The sequence below is a fragment of the Notechis scutatus genome, unplaced genomic scaffold, assembly GCF_049901735.1.
Source record: "Notechis scutatus isolate UNSWTSFEM ecotype Mainland unplaced genomic scaffold, rNotScu1.2 NSCUSCF19, whole genome shotgun sequence".
Classification (NCBI taxonomy): domain Eukaryota; kingdom Metazoa; phylum Chordata; class Lepidosauria; order Squamata; family Elapidae; genus Notechis; species Notechis scutatus.
Genome location: NW_028263146.1, coordinates 408985 through 425724, shown reverse-complemented (window position 1 = coordinate 425724; position 16740 = coordinate 408985). Strand labels below are relative to the sequence as shown.

Genomic DNA, 16740 nt, shown 5'->3' with positions numbered 1-16740 from the left:
TGGGTTAAAAATCTTTCCTGGGTAGTTTTCAGCAGTTTCATAAGGCCGTAACAATCAAGCCATAGGAAGCCATGTACAATGACTGAGGGCAAGGAATAAATGCATGTTTTCATTTATATGCCGGTGTGCTAAAGGCAGAATCTAACATTCGTCAGGGTGAAAGGGCATAGACAGCCTGGGAAAATGAAATGAGTCCTTTTTAAAACAGGTGTTCTGCAAAACATGGCACCATTTTCCAGCAGGGAAGGCGGCTGGCTCTGCCCACCATAGACTCTTAACAGAGCATGCCTTTGACAGGATAGAGTAGTGGTGGAGAAAAAAGTCAACTCTAGGATGCAACCTCTTTGGATTCTGCAGACATGACATCCTCGGGGAAGACAGGTGGAATTAAAGCCTGTTGCTTTTGACTGTCTTCCAGATTTCCAATGTCCTGACTGGGTCTAAGATGAAGGTATGGAAGCTTGCAGCCATAGGCACCATGGTTTTCGGCTCCATGCTCTCCGTTTTGGTTTGTAGAGACATGCTCAGCTGGAGCCTCAAATCCGCTACCTTCCCTTTGTCGCTGTTCTCCAGAACTGACACCACTGACGCCTCCTCCTCCTCTCCCTTGTTGGCCCAGGGATCCAGAAGATTTCCACGGGAGCTGGGACGCCGCAGGTCGCTGATCTCCCAGTGTAAGTCCTTGTGTCCGATCTTCCTTTTTTTCTCTCTGGTGCAATGGGTGTGTCCAGGAGTGGGGGACATCGCATCCAAGAGGTTTTAGACAGAGCGGGGATTCAAACGGTGTAACAACCGGTTCAGTGAGTGCGTGCTTCACGTGTGTGCGGCATTTGCAACTCACCTTCTGCCTTGTGTGCAAAACAGCTGACGCGTGAAGCAGCTGAGCTGGAAGACCTGGAAATACAGCACAGATTAGAGCCGGGGAAGGCGGGTGGGTCCAACAGCTAATCGTTGGAGCGAAACAGGTTTGCTCACAGCTGATCTTCAGAGCTACCAGTTCACCTGAACCGGGCCCACTGGTAGAATCCCACCCCTGGTTTTATCCCACTCTGAGGGGTTCAGTGGTGGAATTCAAAATATTTTACTACTGGTTCTGTGGATGGAAATACAGGACAGGAAAGGGCGGGGGCAGGTGGGCGGGGCCAACTGCTGACCAGCGCTACCAGATCGCTAGAACCAGTGTGAACCGCCAGCATGCCACCACTGGAGGTAGCCTGATCTCAGCTCATTTTCTACAGGTAGTCCTCAACTTACAATTGTTTGTGGAGTGACCATTCCAAGTTACAACATCACTGAAAAAAGTGACTTATGACACGTTTCACACTTACAACCATTACAGCATCCCCATGGTCATGTGATCAAAATTCAGATGCTTGGCAACTGACTTGTACTTATGATGGTTGCAGTGTCCTGGGGTCATGTGATCCTCTTTTACAACCTTCTGACAAGCAAAGTCAATGAGGAATCCAGGCTGACTTGACTAACATGTTACTAACTTAACAACTGTAGCAAGGATTAAGTAAACACTGGTGGCAAGAAAGGGCGTAAAGTGGGGCAAAACTCACTTAACAAATGTCTCACTTAGCAACAGAGATTTTGTGCTCAATTATGGTCGTACATTGAAGACTACATGTACTCTTAAGTGCAATTTGGACTCAGGCTATTGGTCTATGTTAGGCTGTATAATTTAGTAGCCAGAACAGTATACAATGGGCCAGAACACATAGTTGTAGTTGATTGGTTGGAGAGTGCTGGCTCATGCAGGAGGCTATTTACACTATGATTGGTTGCTGTGGGTGTAAAGGGGGAGTTTCCCTTTTCCCCCGCCTTTTTTCTTCTGTGTGCTCTGTATATCATTTAGATCAGGGGTCTCAAACTCAATTTACCTGGGGGCCGCTGGAGGCAGAGTCTGGGTGAGGCTGGGCCGCATAAGGGATTCCATAAAAAACGTTGTTAAAAAAATATCCTCAAATGTCATCAACAGTTAATGATTTCTCCAATACATGAACTGTCCTGAACACATGAATGTAACATTGAATGAAGATCATGAACAGTTCCTCAGAACATGGCTTCTCCAGCTTACTCCTTGCTGCCAGAGACTTGACAATGCTTCCTCTCACATATCTGAGCCACATTTGGCTTGAGAGAGGAGGCACTTGAGACCCTCAGTATGGCTTGAAGATGATCATCAGTAAGTCTGGACCTGTACTTGGACTTGTTAAAGTTCAGGGTGGAGAAGAAGCCACGACGAGGAACGGCGGGCGGACTTCCTTCAGAGGTCCATTCCCCTGCGGGCCGCACTAATATTATACTTTCATATCACAGTGGGGCGATATTCCTATGTGCCTAATTATCTTTGCTCATGAGGCAATCTGCATGAGGCAATCTGCACTATGATTGGTTGCTATGGGTTTAAAGGAGCGTCCCTTTCCCCCCGCCTATTTTCTTCTGTGTGTTCCGTATATCATTTAGATTTACCTCATGATGTTCCTGATTATCTTGTCTGCTCATGCATGAGGCAATCTGCGCTGTGATTGGTTGCTGTGGGTGTAAAGGGGGAGTTTCCCTTTTCCCCCGCCTTTTTTCTTCTTTGTGCTCTGTATATCATTAAGATTTACCTCACGATATTCCTATGTGCCTAATTATCTTTGCTCATGCATGAGGCAATCTGCGCTATGATTGGCTGCTATGGGTGAAAAGGGGGAGTTTCCCTTTTTTCCTGCCTTTTTCTTCTGTGTGTTCTGTATATTGGTTAGATTTACCTCATGATGTTCCTGTGTTCCTGACTATCTTGTCTGCTCATGTATGAGGCAATCCTCATTATGATTGGTTGCTGCGGGTGTAAAGGGGGAGTTTCTTCTTTTCCCGCCTTTTTCTTCTCTCTGCCCTGCATGCTGTTGAGATTTACCTCACGTTGTTCCTATGTGCCTAATTATCTTGTCTGCTCACGCATGAGGCAATCTGCACTGTGGTTGGCATGCTGAGAAAGTCAAAGGGGTGCACGATTTGCAGCTTCTCACACCAATGCACACCATTGGACACACCACCTGTGACCACAGTAGGTCCACAAGGATTAGCGGTTCCCTGATATTCCAGCTGATTTTTTTTAAAAAAAGATCTCTCTTAAAGGTGGACATTTAGAACAGAACAAAACACAATAACAGAGTTGGAAGGGACCTTGGAGGTCTTCTAATCCAACCACCACATCCACGCAGGAGAGTCTGTACCTGTGAATGGCGAACCTATGCCACACATGCTGGAACTGGTATGCAGAGCCATCTCTCTGGGCATGCCAGCCTCCTGTTGCTCTTCTGCGATCCAGCGTGTGCATGCGTGCTGGCCAGGTGGTCTTCATGTGAGCAGGAGCGCTAGAAACCAGCAGCTCCACTGAGCGCATGTGCGCGCCAGCCAGCTAGTCTTTGTGTGCACATGCTTGTTAGAAACTGGAAGACCAGGTGGCTGGCGTGCATGAGTGTGCCGAGAAAGTAAACTTCCGGTTTCCGGTGCGCATGCTCGTGTGCTGGCTCCTGTTTTGGCACTTGGTGCCGAAAAGGTTAACCACCACTAGCCTATACCATTTGAGACAAGTGACTCTCCAATCTCTTCTTAAATGCCTCCAGTGATGAAGCCCCCACAACTTCTGGTGGCAAGCAGTTCCCCTGGTGAATTGTCCTCACTGCTAAGGAAGTTTCTCCTTCATTCTAGTTTGCTTCTCTCCTTGATGAGTTTCCATCCATTGCTCCTTGACCCGCCCTCAGGTGCTTTGGAGAATAGCTTGACTGCCTCTTCTTTGTGGCAACCCCTGAGGTATTGGACCATTGCTATCCTGTCTCCCCTGGTCCTTCTTTTCATTAAACTAGACCAAGGGTCTTCAAACTTGGCAAGTTTAAGACTTGCAGACTTCCACTCCTAGAATTCCTGAGCTAACATGACTGGAGGAGGAATTCTGGGAGTGGAAGTCCACAAGTCTTAAAGCTGTCAAGTTTGGAGACCCCTGAACTAGATATACCCAGTTCCTGCAACCGTTCTTCATATATTTTAGTCTCCAGTCCCTGAATCCTCTTTGTTGCTCTTCTCTACACTCTTTCTAGAGCAGTGGTTCTCAACCTTTGGGTCGCGACGCCTTTGGGGGTCGAACAACCCTTTCACAGGGGTCACCTAAGACCACTGGAAAACACATCTTTTCGATAGCCTTAGGAAACGAGCCATAATTTTATGGTTGGGGGTCACCACAACATGAGGAACTGTATTAAAGGGTCGCGGAATTAGGAACGTTGAGAACCACTGCTCTAGGGTCTCAACACCTTTTTTACAACCTGCCTTCAGGTGCTTTGGAAATTAGGTTGACCCCCCTCTTCTTTGGGGCAGCCCCTCAAATATTAGAATGATGATATCATGTCACCCCTTTTCATTAAAATAGAAGACCCACTTTTCTGAAACCGCTTCTCTCCGAAGGAAACAGACATCTAAAACAGAGATAATCAGTTAATCGCACCAAGATTGCCGCAAGGAAAGACTATCCAGTCCAACTGACTGCTTTGTGGAAGGCTAATCCCCATAACCCTTTTTGCAATTAAATCCAGATACCCACCTCCCGAGTCAGCGGGAACAAAGGATCAACTGGAATTGCGGCTGTTTGAGCAGAAAACAAAGGCTGGGATACATTTGGCTTCCCCCCCACCCTGCGATTTGTGGTGGGCTTTTATTTGGATTTAATTGTACGCTTGTGTAGGAATGAGACTCGTATGAGAGGCGGTTGATTAGGGTGGATCTATGTAGGAAATTAAATCAAACTTGGAAGGATTAGGGAGCCCCCCTGAAAGGCTGTAAGGGCAACAGAACAGTTCAATTCAGAGTAGAACTGGAAGGGACCTTGGAGGTCTTCTAGTCCAGCCCCCTCTGCTCAAACAAGAGATCCTAGACCATTCCAGACAAGTGACTGTCCAGTGTCTTCTTAAACACCTCCAGTGATGGAGCAGCCACAACTTCTGGAGGAAGGTCATTCTACTGATGTACTGTTCTTACTCTCAGGAATAATAGAGCAACAGAGTTGGAAGGATCTTGTAGGTCATCTAGTCCAGGGGTCACCACCCAGTGGACTGGGAAACACTGATGGTCCATGAGAAAATTTTGGTGTCCGCAGAGAAATGTTCCCCTCAAAGCAATTAATCCAGGCTGCACAGAAACACAAGGCTGCACCGCCCACATGGCCCATGGGAACACAAGGCTTGCGTAGCCTGACTTGCGAACAACACAAAGTAGTGAGGGGAGGGGGAAAGAGCAGAGGGGGGGAACTTGCCCCACTCGCCCCCGCGCCTGGCCTGGCCACCAGGCTGCTTCTTTCTTCTTTCTTTTTCTGCTTTTGGCTGCACGCAGGGAAAGCAGCCAAAGTCTTTCTTTCTCTCCCCCAAACTCTGCCAGAAATGAGTCTTTGGGACCCTGCAAGGCTTCCTGCTCCAAGAGGCTGCGCCAGCAAAGGCTCCTTTCTGGCGGAGTTTGGGGGGAGAGAAAGAAAGACTTCTGCAGCTTCTGCTGCTTTCCTTGCATGAAGCCAAAAGTCTCTCTCTCTCTCTCCCCCTGAGAACGGAGCTGGAGACGGTATCCTGCGATCCCAAATAAAGAACAATCGATCGGTAGGAAAACGGGATGGGGGATTTTCCTGCAGACTTTTTTGGGGATTTTCCCAGGGTCTCTGGTCCGCGGGATTTAAAATGATGGGTTTGGTGGTCCCTGAGGTCCAAAAGGTTGGCGACCCCTGTTCTGGTCCAACCCACTGCTCAAGCAGGAGCCTCTGTGTCATTTCTTGAAAACCTCCAACGATGGAGCACCCACAATTTCTGCAGGCAAGTCACCCCAATGACGAATTGCTCTCACCATTAGGAAGTTGCTCCTTCATTCCAGGTTGCTTCTCTCCTTGACTAGTTTCCATCCATTGCTTCTTTTCCTGCCTTCAGGTGCTTTGGAAAATAAATGGACCCCCTTTTCTTTGGGGAAGCCCCTCCAATACTGGAATGCTGCTATCATGCCCCCCACCCCCCAGTCCTTCTTGTCTCTAGACTGCCCAAACCCAATTCCTGCAGCCGTTCTTCATATGTTTTACCCTCCAGGCTTTCAATCATCTTAGTTGCTTTTCTCTGCACATTTCCCCCAAAGTCTCAACATCGTCTTTATGTTGTGGTGACCAAAACCGGGTGCAATATTCCAGGTGCGGCCTTACTAAGGTTTTACAAAGCGGTGCTAAGACTTCCTGGTGATTTTGATTGTGTCTATCGTATCCTGCTGCTCAAACATGCAAGGCTTGGAAATAGAAAATAATGGGATGGATGAAGCGTCCAGCACATTAGTGCGCACAAAGATGGGTAGGAAGCTTCCACTGGTTGACATTATCCAGATTGACTCATTTCATGGGAATTTGGTCCGAAGGGGATGTCTGCCTTTGAGTAAGCGGTTGCTGGTGACCAGCCTTCCTGTCTCAGATTCCAGAGTCATAACTGTCTTCACTTGCACGGGCTGAGCTGGCCTTTAAAATGGGATTAGTCAAATGTTTATTCATGCTTATTACGCATCCTCATATATTGCAAGCAGCTCCCCTGGGAGGACGGAGGGAGTTCTGTGCAGTAGATCAGAAGAATTTATGGACTTTGAGGAGCGAAACAACTGCACACAGTATTAAGTCATTATAAAGAGGTAGTAAGACAGTCTTAAGTCTTAGTACTTCTTTATAATGCCTTGGTAAGAGCACACTTGGAATATGACATCCAGTTTTGGTCGCCACGATGCAAAACAGATGTTGAGACTCTGGAACGAGTGCAGAGAAAAAGCGACCAGTGCATAAGTGCACCATCGTGCCTCCTGTCCCTGTCCTATTGTCCCCATTTATTTGTACCTATTTCCTGTACTCTTACTCATGTTTACACTTATACCTATTATCTTGTAGGCGATCGACAAATAAAATAAAATTAAAATAAAATAAATAAACCAGGATGATTTTAGGGGACTGGAGGCTAAAACATATGAAGAACAACGGCTGGAACTGGGTGTGTCTCGTTTATTGAAGGGAAGGACTAGGAGTGACAGGATAGCAGTCTTCCAATATCTCAGGGGCTGCCCCAAAGAAGAGGCAGTCAAGCTATTCTCCAAAGCAGTTGAGGGCAGGAGAAGAAGCAACAGGTGGAACCTCATCAAGGAGAGAAGCAACCTAGAATTAAAGAGAAACTTTCTAACAGTGAGGACAATTCGCCAGTGGAACAGCCTGCCACCAGAAGTTGTGGGTGCTCTGGTGGCTCTTAAGAAGAGACTGGACAGCCACTTCTCTGAAATGATATAGAATAGAATAACAGAGTTGGAAGGGACCTGGGAGGTCTTCTAGTCCAACCCCCTGCCTAGGCAGGAAACCCTACACCCCTTCAGACATATGGTTATCCAACATCTTCTTAAAAATTTCCAGTGTTGGAGCATTCACAATTCCTGGTGGCAAGCAGTTCCCCTGGTTAATTGTTCTGACTGTCAGGAAATTCTTCCTTAATTCCAAGTTGCTTCTCTCCATAATTAGTTTCCACCCGTTGCTTCTTCTCCTGCCCTCCATTGCTTTTGGGGAGAAATAGTTTGACTGCCTGTTCTTTGGGGCAGCCCCTGAGACCCTGATATAGGGTCTTCTTCTTGAGTAGAGAGGCTGGACTAGAAGACCTCCGAGGTCCCTTCCAACTCTTTTATTCAAAGCCCCTGAAGGCCGGGCAAGAAGCAACGCATGGAAACGAAGGAAGAAGAGAAGCAACCTGGAACTAGAGGAGAAAATCCCGAACAGTCAGAACAATTCACCAGTGGAATTCAATTCACCTTCTGGAGCTGTGGAGCTCCATCATTGGAGGTTTTCAAGAAGCGACTGGACAGTCACTTGTCTGAAATGCCATTGGGGTTGGGCTAGAAGACCTCCAAGGTCCCTTTAGACTCTGTTATTCTATTATTCCTGAGAGTAAGAACAGTAAATCAGCGGAACAGCCTTGCCACCAGAAGTTGTGGAGGCTCCATCACTGGAGGTTTTCAAGAAGAGACTGTGGACAGTCCTTGTCTGAAATGCTGTGAACAGTCTCCTGCTTGGGGGGTGGGGGGCTGGACTAGAAGACCTCTAAGGTCCCTTTCAGCTCTATTCTGAATGGAATAGTTCCGCTCCACTTACAACCTTTCAGAAAGGCCCCTTAATCCTTCAGAGTTGGATTTAATTACCTGCACAGGTGGCAGAGCCCCCACCTTGATCACTCAACGACTGTGGGGATGCTGGGATGGTCATAACGGTGCCTCTTCAGCGCCATCCACCTTTTGAATGGTCATTAAACAGAGCAGACATTAAGCAAGGACGATCTGTAATGCCTGCATGCGCATATGTTCACACGCTCCAGAGAGAGAACTGGTCAGCCTGTACACAGGTAAAGAACCCTGTCCCAGCTTCACAGACACAGGCAGTCCTCCACTTACGACCACAACCGAGCCCAAAATCTACCTTGCTAAGCAAGACCGTCGTTAAGCGAGTTTTGTCCCAATTTCCCGCCACATCTCTTAAGGGAATCCCTGCCCGTTGTGAAGCGAGTGAGACGGTCATTAAGTGAATCTGGCTTCCCCATGGTTGCCAAAGGGGGAAATTGCATAACCTCCTCCCCCACCCAGGGATTCTGCAACTGTTGTAACTATGAGTCAGTGGCCGAGTGCCTGAATTTGGATCACGTGACCACGGGGAAGGCTGCAACGGTCATAAGTGTGAAAAACAGCCGTAAGTCCCTTTTGGGGGGGAAGGGCGTTGTAACTTGGAATGGCCACTAAACAAATGACATCATGACGAGGCTTCCATTTTCTTCCTGAAGCCTCATTGGGACACACAAGAATGTTTTTAGCCTTAGGTAATAAACAGATTAGGATCTATTTATTCCTTTAAAAGGTTTAATGCAGCCACATTTCATATAAGCAGCCCATGGCAGCTCCCAATGAAAAGTCAAAGCACCATAAAAGCCATATTACCCCTATAAAACGAAGCCCATTAAAACATGAAAGGCAAACAAAACCCTGGCACGAAGTCAGACCTCTCATGGGCACTCAGCTCGCCTTATCCCCAGCACTTGGCGTGTGAAGGAAGGGAGGGAGGGAGGGAGGGAGGGAGGGAAGGAAGGAAAGGAGGGAGGGAGGGAAGGAAAGAAGGTAGAATGAATGTAATGGAATGGAATGGAATGGAATGGAATGAATGGAATGGAATGACGAGAATAGAATGGAATGGAATGGAATGGAACGGAATAGACGAATAGAATAATGAACGGAATAGAATGGAATAGAACAGAATAGAACGGAACGGAATGGAATAGAACGGAATAGAATGGAATAGAACGGAATAGAACGGAATAGAACAGAATAGAACGGAACGGAATGGAATAGAACGGAATAGAATGGAACAGAACGGAATAGAACGGAACAGAACGGAATAGAACGGAATAGAATGGAATAGAACGGAATAGAATGGAATAGAACGGAATAGAACGGAATAGAATGGAATGGAATAGAACGAATAGAATGGAATGGAATGAACGGAATAGAACAGAATAGAACGGAATAGAACAGAATAGAACAGAACAGAACTGAATAGAACGGAATAGACGGAACAGAACGAATAGAACAGAATGGAATAGAACGGAATAGAACAGAATAGAACAGAATAGAACGGAATAGAACGGAATGGAATGGAATAGAATAGAATAGAATCTCTTTATTGGCCAAGTGTGATTGGACAAAGAAGGAATTTGTCTTGGTGAAAATACTCTCAGTGTACATAAAAGAAAAGATACATTCGTAAAGAATCAAGAATCATAATGTACAACACTTAATGCTAGTCATAGGGTACAATCAACAATCAAATCATACTAGGAAACAGTCAAGCGGGAGGGGATGGGTGATAAGGAGTGGTGAGAAGATTAACAGTAATAGTAGTGTACACTTTGTAAATAGTTGAACAGTATTGAGGGAATTATTTGTTTAGCACAGTGATGGCGTTCGGGGAAAAAACTGTCCTTGTGTCTAGTTGTTCTGGTTTGCAGGGCTCTATAGCGTCATTTTGAGGGAAGGAGTTGAAACAGTTTATGTCCGGGATGTGAGGGGTCTGTATATATTTTCACAACCCTCTTTTGGACTCGTGCAATATACAGGTCCTTGACTGAAGGCAGGTTGGTAGCCATGTTTTTTTTTCTGCAGTCTTAATTATCCTCTGGTGTCTGTCTGTCCTGTTGGATTGCAGAACCAAACCAGATAGCTATAGAGGTGCAGAAGGAAAGGAGGGAGCGAGGGAAGGAAGGAAGGAAAGGAAGGAGGGAGAGAGGGAGGGAAGGAAGGAAGGAAGGGCCGTGGTGGCGGTTTGGTCAGAATGAAGTATGGCATGCTAACTCATTCCTCACAAACAAGAGTTCGATCCTGACCGGCTCAAGGTTGACTCAGCCTTCCATCCTTCCGAGGTTGGTCAAACGAGGACCCAGTTTGTTGGGGGGCAAGAGGCCGACTCGGTAAAGCGCTTAGAGAGGGGTGTAAAAGCACTACGGAGCAGTATAGAAGTCTATGTGCTAATGCTAAACAAAAATCAGAATTCAAAGGGCAAAATCATTGGAACATTATACCAAAGGTGCTTTTTTTTCAGGAGGCCCCTGGACATTCTTGCTTTTGCTTTTTTTTTTCTTGGAAGACGTCTCGCTTCTCATGAAGCCTTCAAAGAAAAAAAAACAAGAAAAGTCCAGTGGCTTCGAAAAAAAAGCCCCTTTGGGACAACCCTGGTCTGGAGGATGGAGCATCTCAGCCGACCGCTGGACCACAGGGGCTTTTGCTGCTGTCAGTTTGTATATTTGATGGAAGGCGGGGAGTGGGGGGAGGGGAGGCCTGCCAAACCCCAGGGGGCGGAGCTTTCCATGGGGCAGCGGCTGCCATGGAAAAGGATGACTTCCTAGCTGACCCAAAACGGTGGGGGCTAGGAGCACCCCCACTTATCTGACCTGGTAGGACGTCATGTACCCTGCAGGGGTGGGATTCTACCGGTTCGCACCTATTCGCTAGAACCGGTTGTTAACTTTCTAAGCAGTTCGGAGAACCGGTTGTTAGAAGAAATTTTTACTGGGCTAATCCTGTAAGGAAGGCAGGAAGGAAACATTCTGGGGTTGCTTACAGAAACTGCCTCTCGGTTGACCTTTATTACATTCTTGGCAGGACTAGACTTTCCGTCTCAGGAACTTCTCTGGAGTTTTTTTTCCCCCTCCTTTGCTGGTACTTTGCTTGTGTGGAGTGACCATTCAAAGTTACAATGGCACTGAAAAAAGTGACTTAGGACCATTTTTCACACTTACGACTGTTGCAGCATCCCCAGTCATGAGAGGCCAGGTGAGGAGATGCATGCCTCGATGTGAGTGATATTGAGCTGGCCACGCCCAGCTAATAACATGACCACCAAGCCGCGCTCATCACCTAAGCCACGCCCACAGAACTGGTTGTTAAAAAAATTGAATCCCACCCCTGGTACCCTGGTAGGACCCAGAAAGGGATCCTCAGCAGAGGTGGGATTCAAATTTTTTAACAACCAGTTCTGTGGGCGTGGCTTAGGTGGGTGAGGCCATGTGACTGGGTGGGCGTGGCTTCTTTTTCTTTTTTGCAGCACCTCCCCCCCATTTTTGGGGCCTTCTGTGCCTCAGGGAAGCCTCCCGGGGGGCGTTTTGGCTCCCAGGAAGCTCCCCTAGGGCCCAGGAAGGCAAAAAATGGAGCACGGGGTGGTGGTGCTGTGCCCTCTCCTCCATTTTTTCCCTTCCTGGGCTCCAGGGAAGCCTCCTGGGCGAAGCAGGAAGACAGCGAGGGGAATCCCAGCTCGGTTGATCCTAGGAACAGCTGATCGTTGGGAGGGGGTTTGGGGGCTCTCCCAAACCCGCTGCGAACCCCCCAGCAGCCCACCCCTGCTTGAATTGGCAGCCAATGCAGCTCCCTCAGGAGAGGCAGCCCCCGGGCCCACGTTTCTCTCCCCTTGCTGACCTCTCCCCCTCTTTTAATTTCAGACAGCACTTTGTTTGAGAGCTACACGGAGGGGGAAATTCACCAACTGATCTCCACCCTGATTGAGCGCTACAGCCAATCCATGAACTCGGGAGGACACGAGCTGCCTCTCTTCGCCAAAGCCGGCAACCGGATGAAGCGCGCCAAGGCCCGCCACAAACCCTGCTCCCTCAAGGAGCTGGAGGTGACCATCAGCGAGCTGGGCCTGGGCTACAATTCGGATGAGACAGTCCTCTTCCGCTACTGCAGCGGGACCTGCGAGTCGGCCGTGCGGAACTATGACGTCTCCCTGAAACATGTGCGGAGCATAAGGAAGATCCGCAAGGAGAAGGTGCGAGCTCGTCCGTGCTGCAGGCCGTTGTCGTACGACGACGACGTCTCGTTCTTGGACACGGGGAACCGATACTACACCGTCAATGAGGTGTCAGCCAAGGAATGTGGCTGCGTGTGACCAGGAGGAGGAAACGCCAACGAGAAGGAAGAGAATCTCCATCTCCCTTGGCTGCACCCGTGGGGGTACCAGCCAGGGTGCACCTCCAAGTAGGGAAGCGAAGGAGAGCAGACGAGAGAGAACCGGACGTGGACAACTGCTTGGAAGGTCTACCTTAAGGATGGTGATGGAGGCACAGGGCCAAAGGACTTAACAGCTGAGGAAACAGCATCTTTGGCAAGATACGCCAAGCAGCTGGGGAGCAGAGGTGGCTGTATTTGGGACCTCCCCTAAAAACTTCCACCTTCTGACCAGAAGGATGATGAGGTACTGGACCGAAGGCTGCCCTTTTCAGTCTTGACCAACATGCATTCTCGGCTTCTACAAGAGGAGGGGCTTTCCAGAACTGACGTTGTGTGGATGGGAAGAAAGAAAAACTAGAGCACTTCACTCGTTCCCAGCTTTCCATGCACGAGAAAGGGGTCTCGCCTCTGGTTTTTGACAGATTGTGTCTGCTGACATCTTGGAGCAACCGCTGAGGGTCTCCACGGGCGAAGCCTGGGAGGTCCTCCATTAAGTGATTCCATTTGGGAACCGAAGCGGGGCCCCAATTCCTGTCTGGCAGGCCAAGAGTTTCTTTAAAAAAAAAAAAAAAGACTTGCAGGGAAAGAGGCTAACAGGTTGTGGAATTCTTCCCTTGCGTCATCAAGATGATGATCGTAATGTTATATTAATGTACAGGCACCGTGCAGGACACCAACTTCTTAACGGGGCCTGTTTCAAGCAGGTTTTGTGCACGTTTGCAGAGCTGAATTTAAGAGGCGAAGATCGGTGTGGCGTTCAGACACAAATCGCCCGTTGGGGAATGGCAGAAGGCCCCGGGTTCAATCTTTGAGGCCTGCTGCGAGGGAGATACTCCTGCCAAACATCCCGCATTAAGACGAGGCCAGTTGAGTGGGCTTAACACGAGGCAGCTGTTCCAAAAAGCCCTAGGGTGCAGATAGATCCTGAGGACCAGTAACTTAGTTTGCTTTTAGGGGGTGTAGACTAAAGAGGACTGGCGTTTCGGGATCCCAGAGGGTATGGATGATTAGGGGAAGTCTGTTTCCTGGTTGCCTTGCCTACCCTTGGGGAGGGAACCCAACCCTTCAGCCATGGATGTTCTGTGTTCAAGAGTGAGGCTCTCACTGCCTCTTCTCAGGAGCTGCTGCTATTAATGCAAGTGACTCCTTCTCCATCGCTGAGCTGAAAGTCATAGAGCAAAGAGCTGGATGGGACCTCTGAGGTCATCAAGTCCACTCACCGGAGATTATCGGGTCTCTGAAAAGCTCCAGGGAATACGCTAAATCTAAATCCATACAATCTAATCGGGTGTTTCTCAACCATGGGGGCCTTGAAGGTGAGTGGTCACCTGGCCTGGCTGGGGAATTCTGGGAGTTGAAGTCCACCCATCTTCAAGGGCCCATTTAATCCATATTTGCATCCTTGAAATTTAACCCCGCTCATTCTACCCTCACCTTTTGAGAGCCTCTGAGAAGTCCGGATCCTTTGCATTCTGGCAGCCCTTCGGAGACCCCCCCCCCCCGTGCCCCCCCTCAACCTTCTTTGCAAGCCCAACCCCTCCCCCACATCTTTCCCCTGATCCTCACAAGACCCTTGGATTGAAGACCAATCCTCCCAACATTTCAGTATAATAGCCCTTCCCTTCCTTTCCCATTTATCAAGATAATGAGATTCAGCATCCTCATCGCCATCATCCCTTTCCCACCTAACCTCAGATGAGGAAATCACGCTAACTTTACACACCGTCACGACCGGCCAAAGGAATTACAGGCGGGATAGACGGAGAGTAAAGGGAAGGAACGTAGAGAGGTCTGATTTCGCCCGATCCTAATCCCCATCCCTTTTGTCCTCTCCTCGCTTCCTCTTTCTCCCATGGTGCGGGCACGGCAGCCATCTTGACTTTTTTCACTGCCCCCTTTCACAAACGTGAATGATGAATGAAGCCCCTCCCCCATTGGGGGGGGTGCAAGATGGTGGGGGCACGAAAGAGGGGCTCTCGGATTTAGGTCCTGCTAGGCGCAAGGAAGGAAGGACGGGCCCCTGGGGTCTCCAGCTATGTCCATGACTTTCTGCCACAGAGGTGGCGTCCTTCTGGAACCCAGAACCCATGTTGCCAAGACTCCCCTCCCCCTCCCGGGGCTCTGACAGGGTTTCTCGGGCAATCGGGGATGGCAATGCCAGTCACCTTTGCCTCTCTGGCAGTTTGCGAGCCAGGGGGGAAAAAGCATCCCATTGTGAATGGATTCCACCAGTCCTGGACCTCAGAGGGTTTGGGTCCGGAAGTCCATGAGGACTAGCCTCTTGGAATAGAGAGGGGCCCATTTGCCCCACTGTCCCCACTGAGGTCAGGGGGTTGCTCTCCAATCCTTCCGTGGAGCACCTTCTTAGCCAAGGAAGAGGATTTGGGGGGTTCTTCAGGAGTCCCCAGGCCCGTTTCTTCCCTGTGGATTAACGGGCTGAGAAATGCTTCCCTGGGGACATTGGGTGCTGCCTGGGTGTGCGAAGCAGTGGACACTCCTGATTGTGTCATCATGGGTGTGTTGGTACACCGGGACTGGGCCCAAGGCTCTGACACTCCCTGCCTGTGGGTGACTGCGTCAGCTGCATTGGAGGGGAGGGGAGACCCGCTTTCCTCCCTGTGGGCGGGATCTTGGTGTGCTGCCTACCTGGATCCCTCACCTGGATTTCTTGGATAGAGAGAATCAACCCATCCAGTCCTGGGGCTTCCCTTTTGAAATCATGCCATCTCTCTCTCTCTCTCTCTCTCTCTCTCTCTCTCTCTCTCATCTCTGTCTGTCTATCTATCAGTCTGTCTGTCTGTCTGTCTGTCTATCTATATATCAGCTAATCTATCTTCTATATCATCTCTGTCTCTGTAATCTATCTTTATGATTATCATCTATGTCTCTCATCTATCTCTCTATCTTTATCTGTTTATCATCTAGCTCTGTCATCTATCCATCCATCCTCCTGCCTGCCTGCCTGCCTACCTACCTATCTATCTATCTACCTTCCTTTCTATCTATCTATCATCTATCTCTATCCATCTGTCTCTATCTACCGACCTGTCTGTTTGTCTGTCTGTCTTTCCGTTCATCCATCCATCCATCCATCCATCTGGCCATCTACCTACCTACCTACCTACGTACCTCTCTCTCTCTCTCTCTCTCTCTCTCTCTCTCTCTCTCTCTCTCGGCTTCCTGCCTTTGGGATGTTAGACTGCTGAACCTATCCTCCTCTGCCAGGGGAGTGTAGTCTAGGCACACCTGGACATGTGCCAAGCCAGGGCTGATGGGCATCTGTTGGCACAAACTGGCTTCCTTTTCCTCCAAGCCCTTTAAGGTCTTGGAAGGTTGGCGGCTGTGCCCGCAACCTTTCTGGGCCCATCCAGCTGACCTCCCTCCACCCCTCCTCCCTCCCTTGGGCAGGGCCCCATTCCTAACTCTCTTCCTTGGAAGCTTTGCCCCAGAGCCCTCCCCCACCTAGGCTAGCCAGCCTTGTTGCCTGCGAAGCCCCCCCAGGTACCTCCTTCGTCTTCTCAGCACCTCATCTCCCCACCTGTCCAGAGATTTTCCTCTTGCAACAACCCCCCCGATAAAAACGCCTTCCGCTATCAGGAGGGCTTTCCTTCCGGCCCCTAACCCCCTCAAATTCTTTCTGGATTTCTGGGGACCGTGGGGTGAAGCAGAGGTAGAAGGAGGTGGGGTGGGTGGGAGGGTCAGCATTGACCCTTTCCTGGGCTTGTCCCTTTTTCCTGCTTGACCCACAGAGCGGCCACAGGGATGGTGCTTGGCAAGAGCCCCAGGGTGGGTCTTCCATCTCCTAGGGGGCATAGGGGTCTGACTGACCCCCAGGAAAAGGAGGAGAGCATCCTGAGCAGTCAGAGGGCAGCTGCTTCCCTTCACCCCCAAAATCGGGCTCCCCTTGGAAGAATCTGTGGGGCAGGTATGGACAGGAATGAATGGAGGAGGCCAGCGCCAGCGTTCTCTCTTTGTTCCCCAGCGATCTCCTTTCCCATCCCAGCTTGTCTACAGGTAGTCCTCGACTTACAACAACGACGGGGACCAGAATTCATGTTACTAAGCAAGGTGCTTAACTAAGTTGCATCTCATTTTACGACTGTTTTTGGCCACGGCCATTAAGCCAATCACAGCAGCAGCTCAGCCAATCTGGCTTCCCCCAAACGAAACCAA

General features: G+C 49.3%; 1 protein-coding gene across 1 annotated transcript in view; it reads left to right on the top strand.

The window, feature by feature from the left end:
- NRTN (neurturin) overlaps positions 1 to 15301 on the top strand; it is a 63768-nt gene extending 48467 nt beyond the window's left edge. Inside the window, exons 3-4 of the mRNA XM_087948764.1 lie at positions 419 to 674; positions 12057 to 15301. Coding sequence (XP_087804890.1) covers positions 446 to 674; positions 12057 to 12505 — 678 coding nt within the window. The 5' untranslated portion in view covers positions 419 to 445 and the 3' untranslated portion in view covers positions 12506 to 15301. The remainder of the gene's footprint in view (positions 1 to 418; positions 675 to 12056) is intronic.
- The last annotated feature ends 1439 nt before the right edge of the window (positions 15302 to 16740 follow it).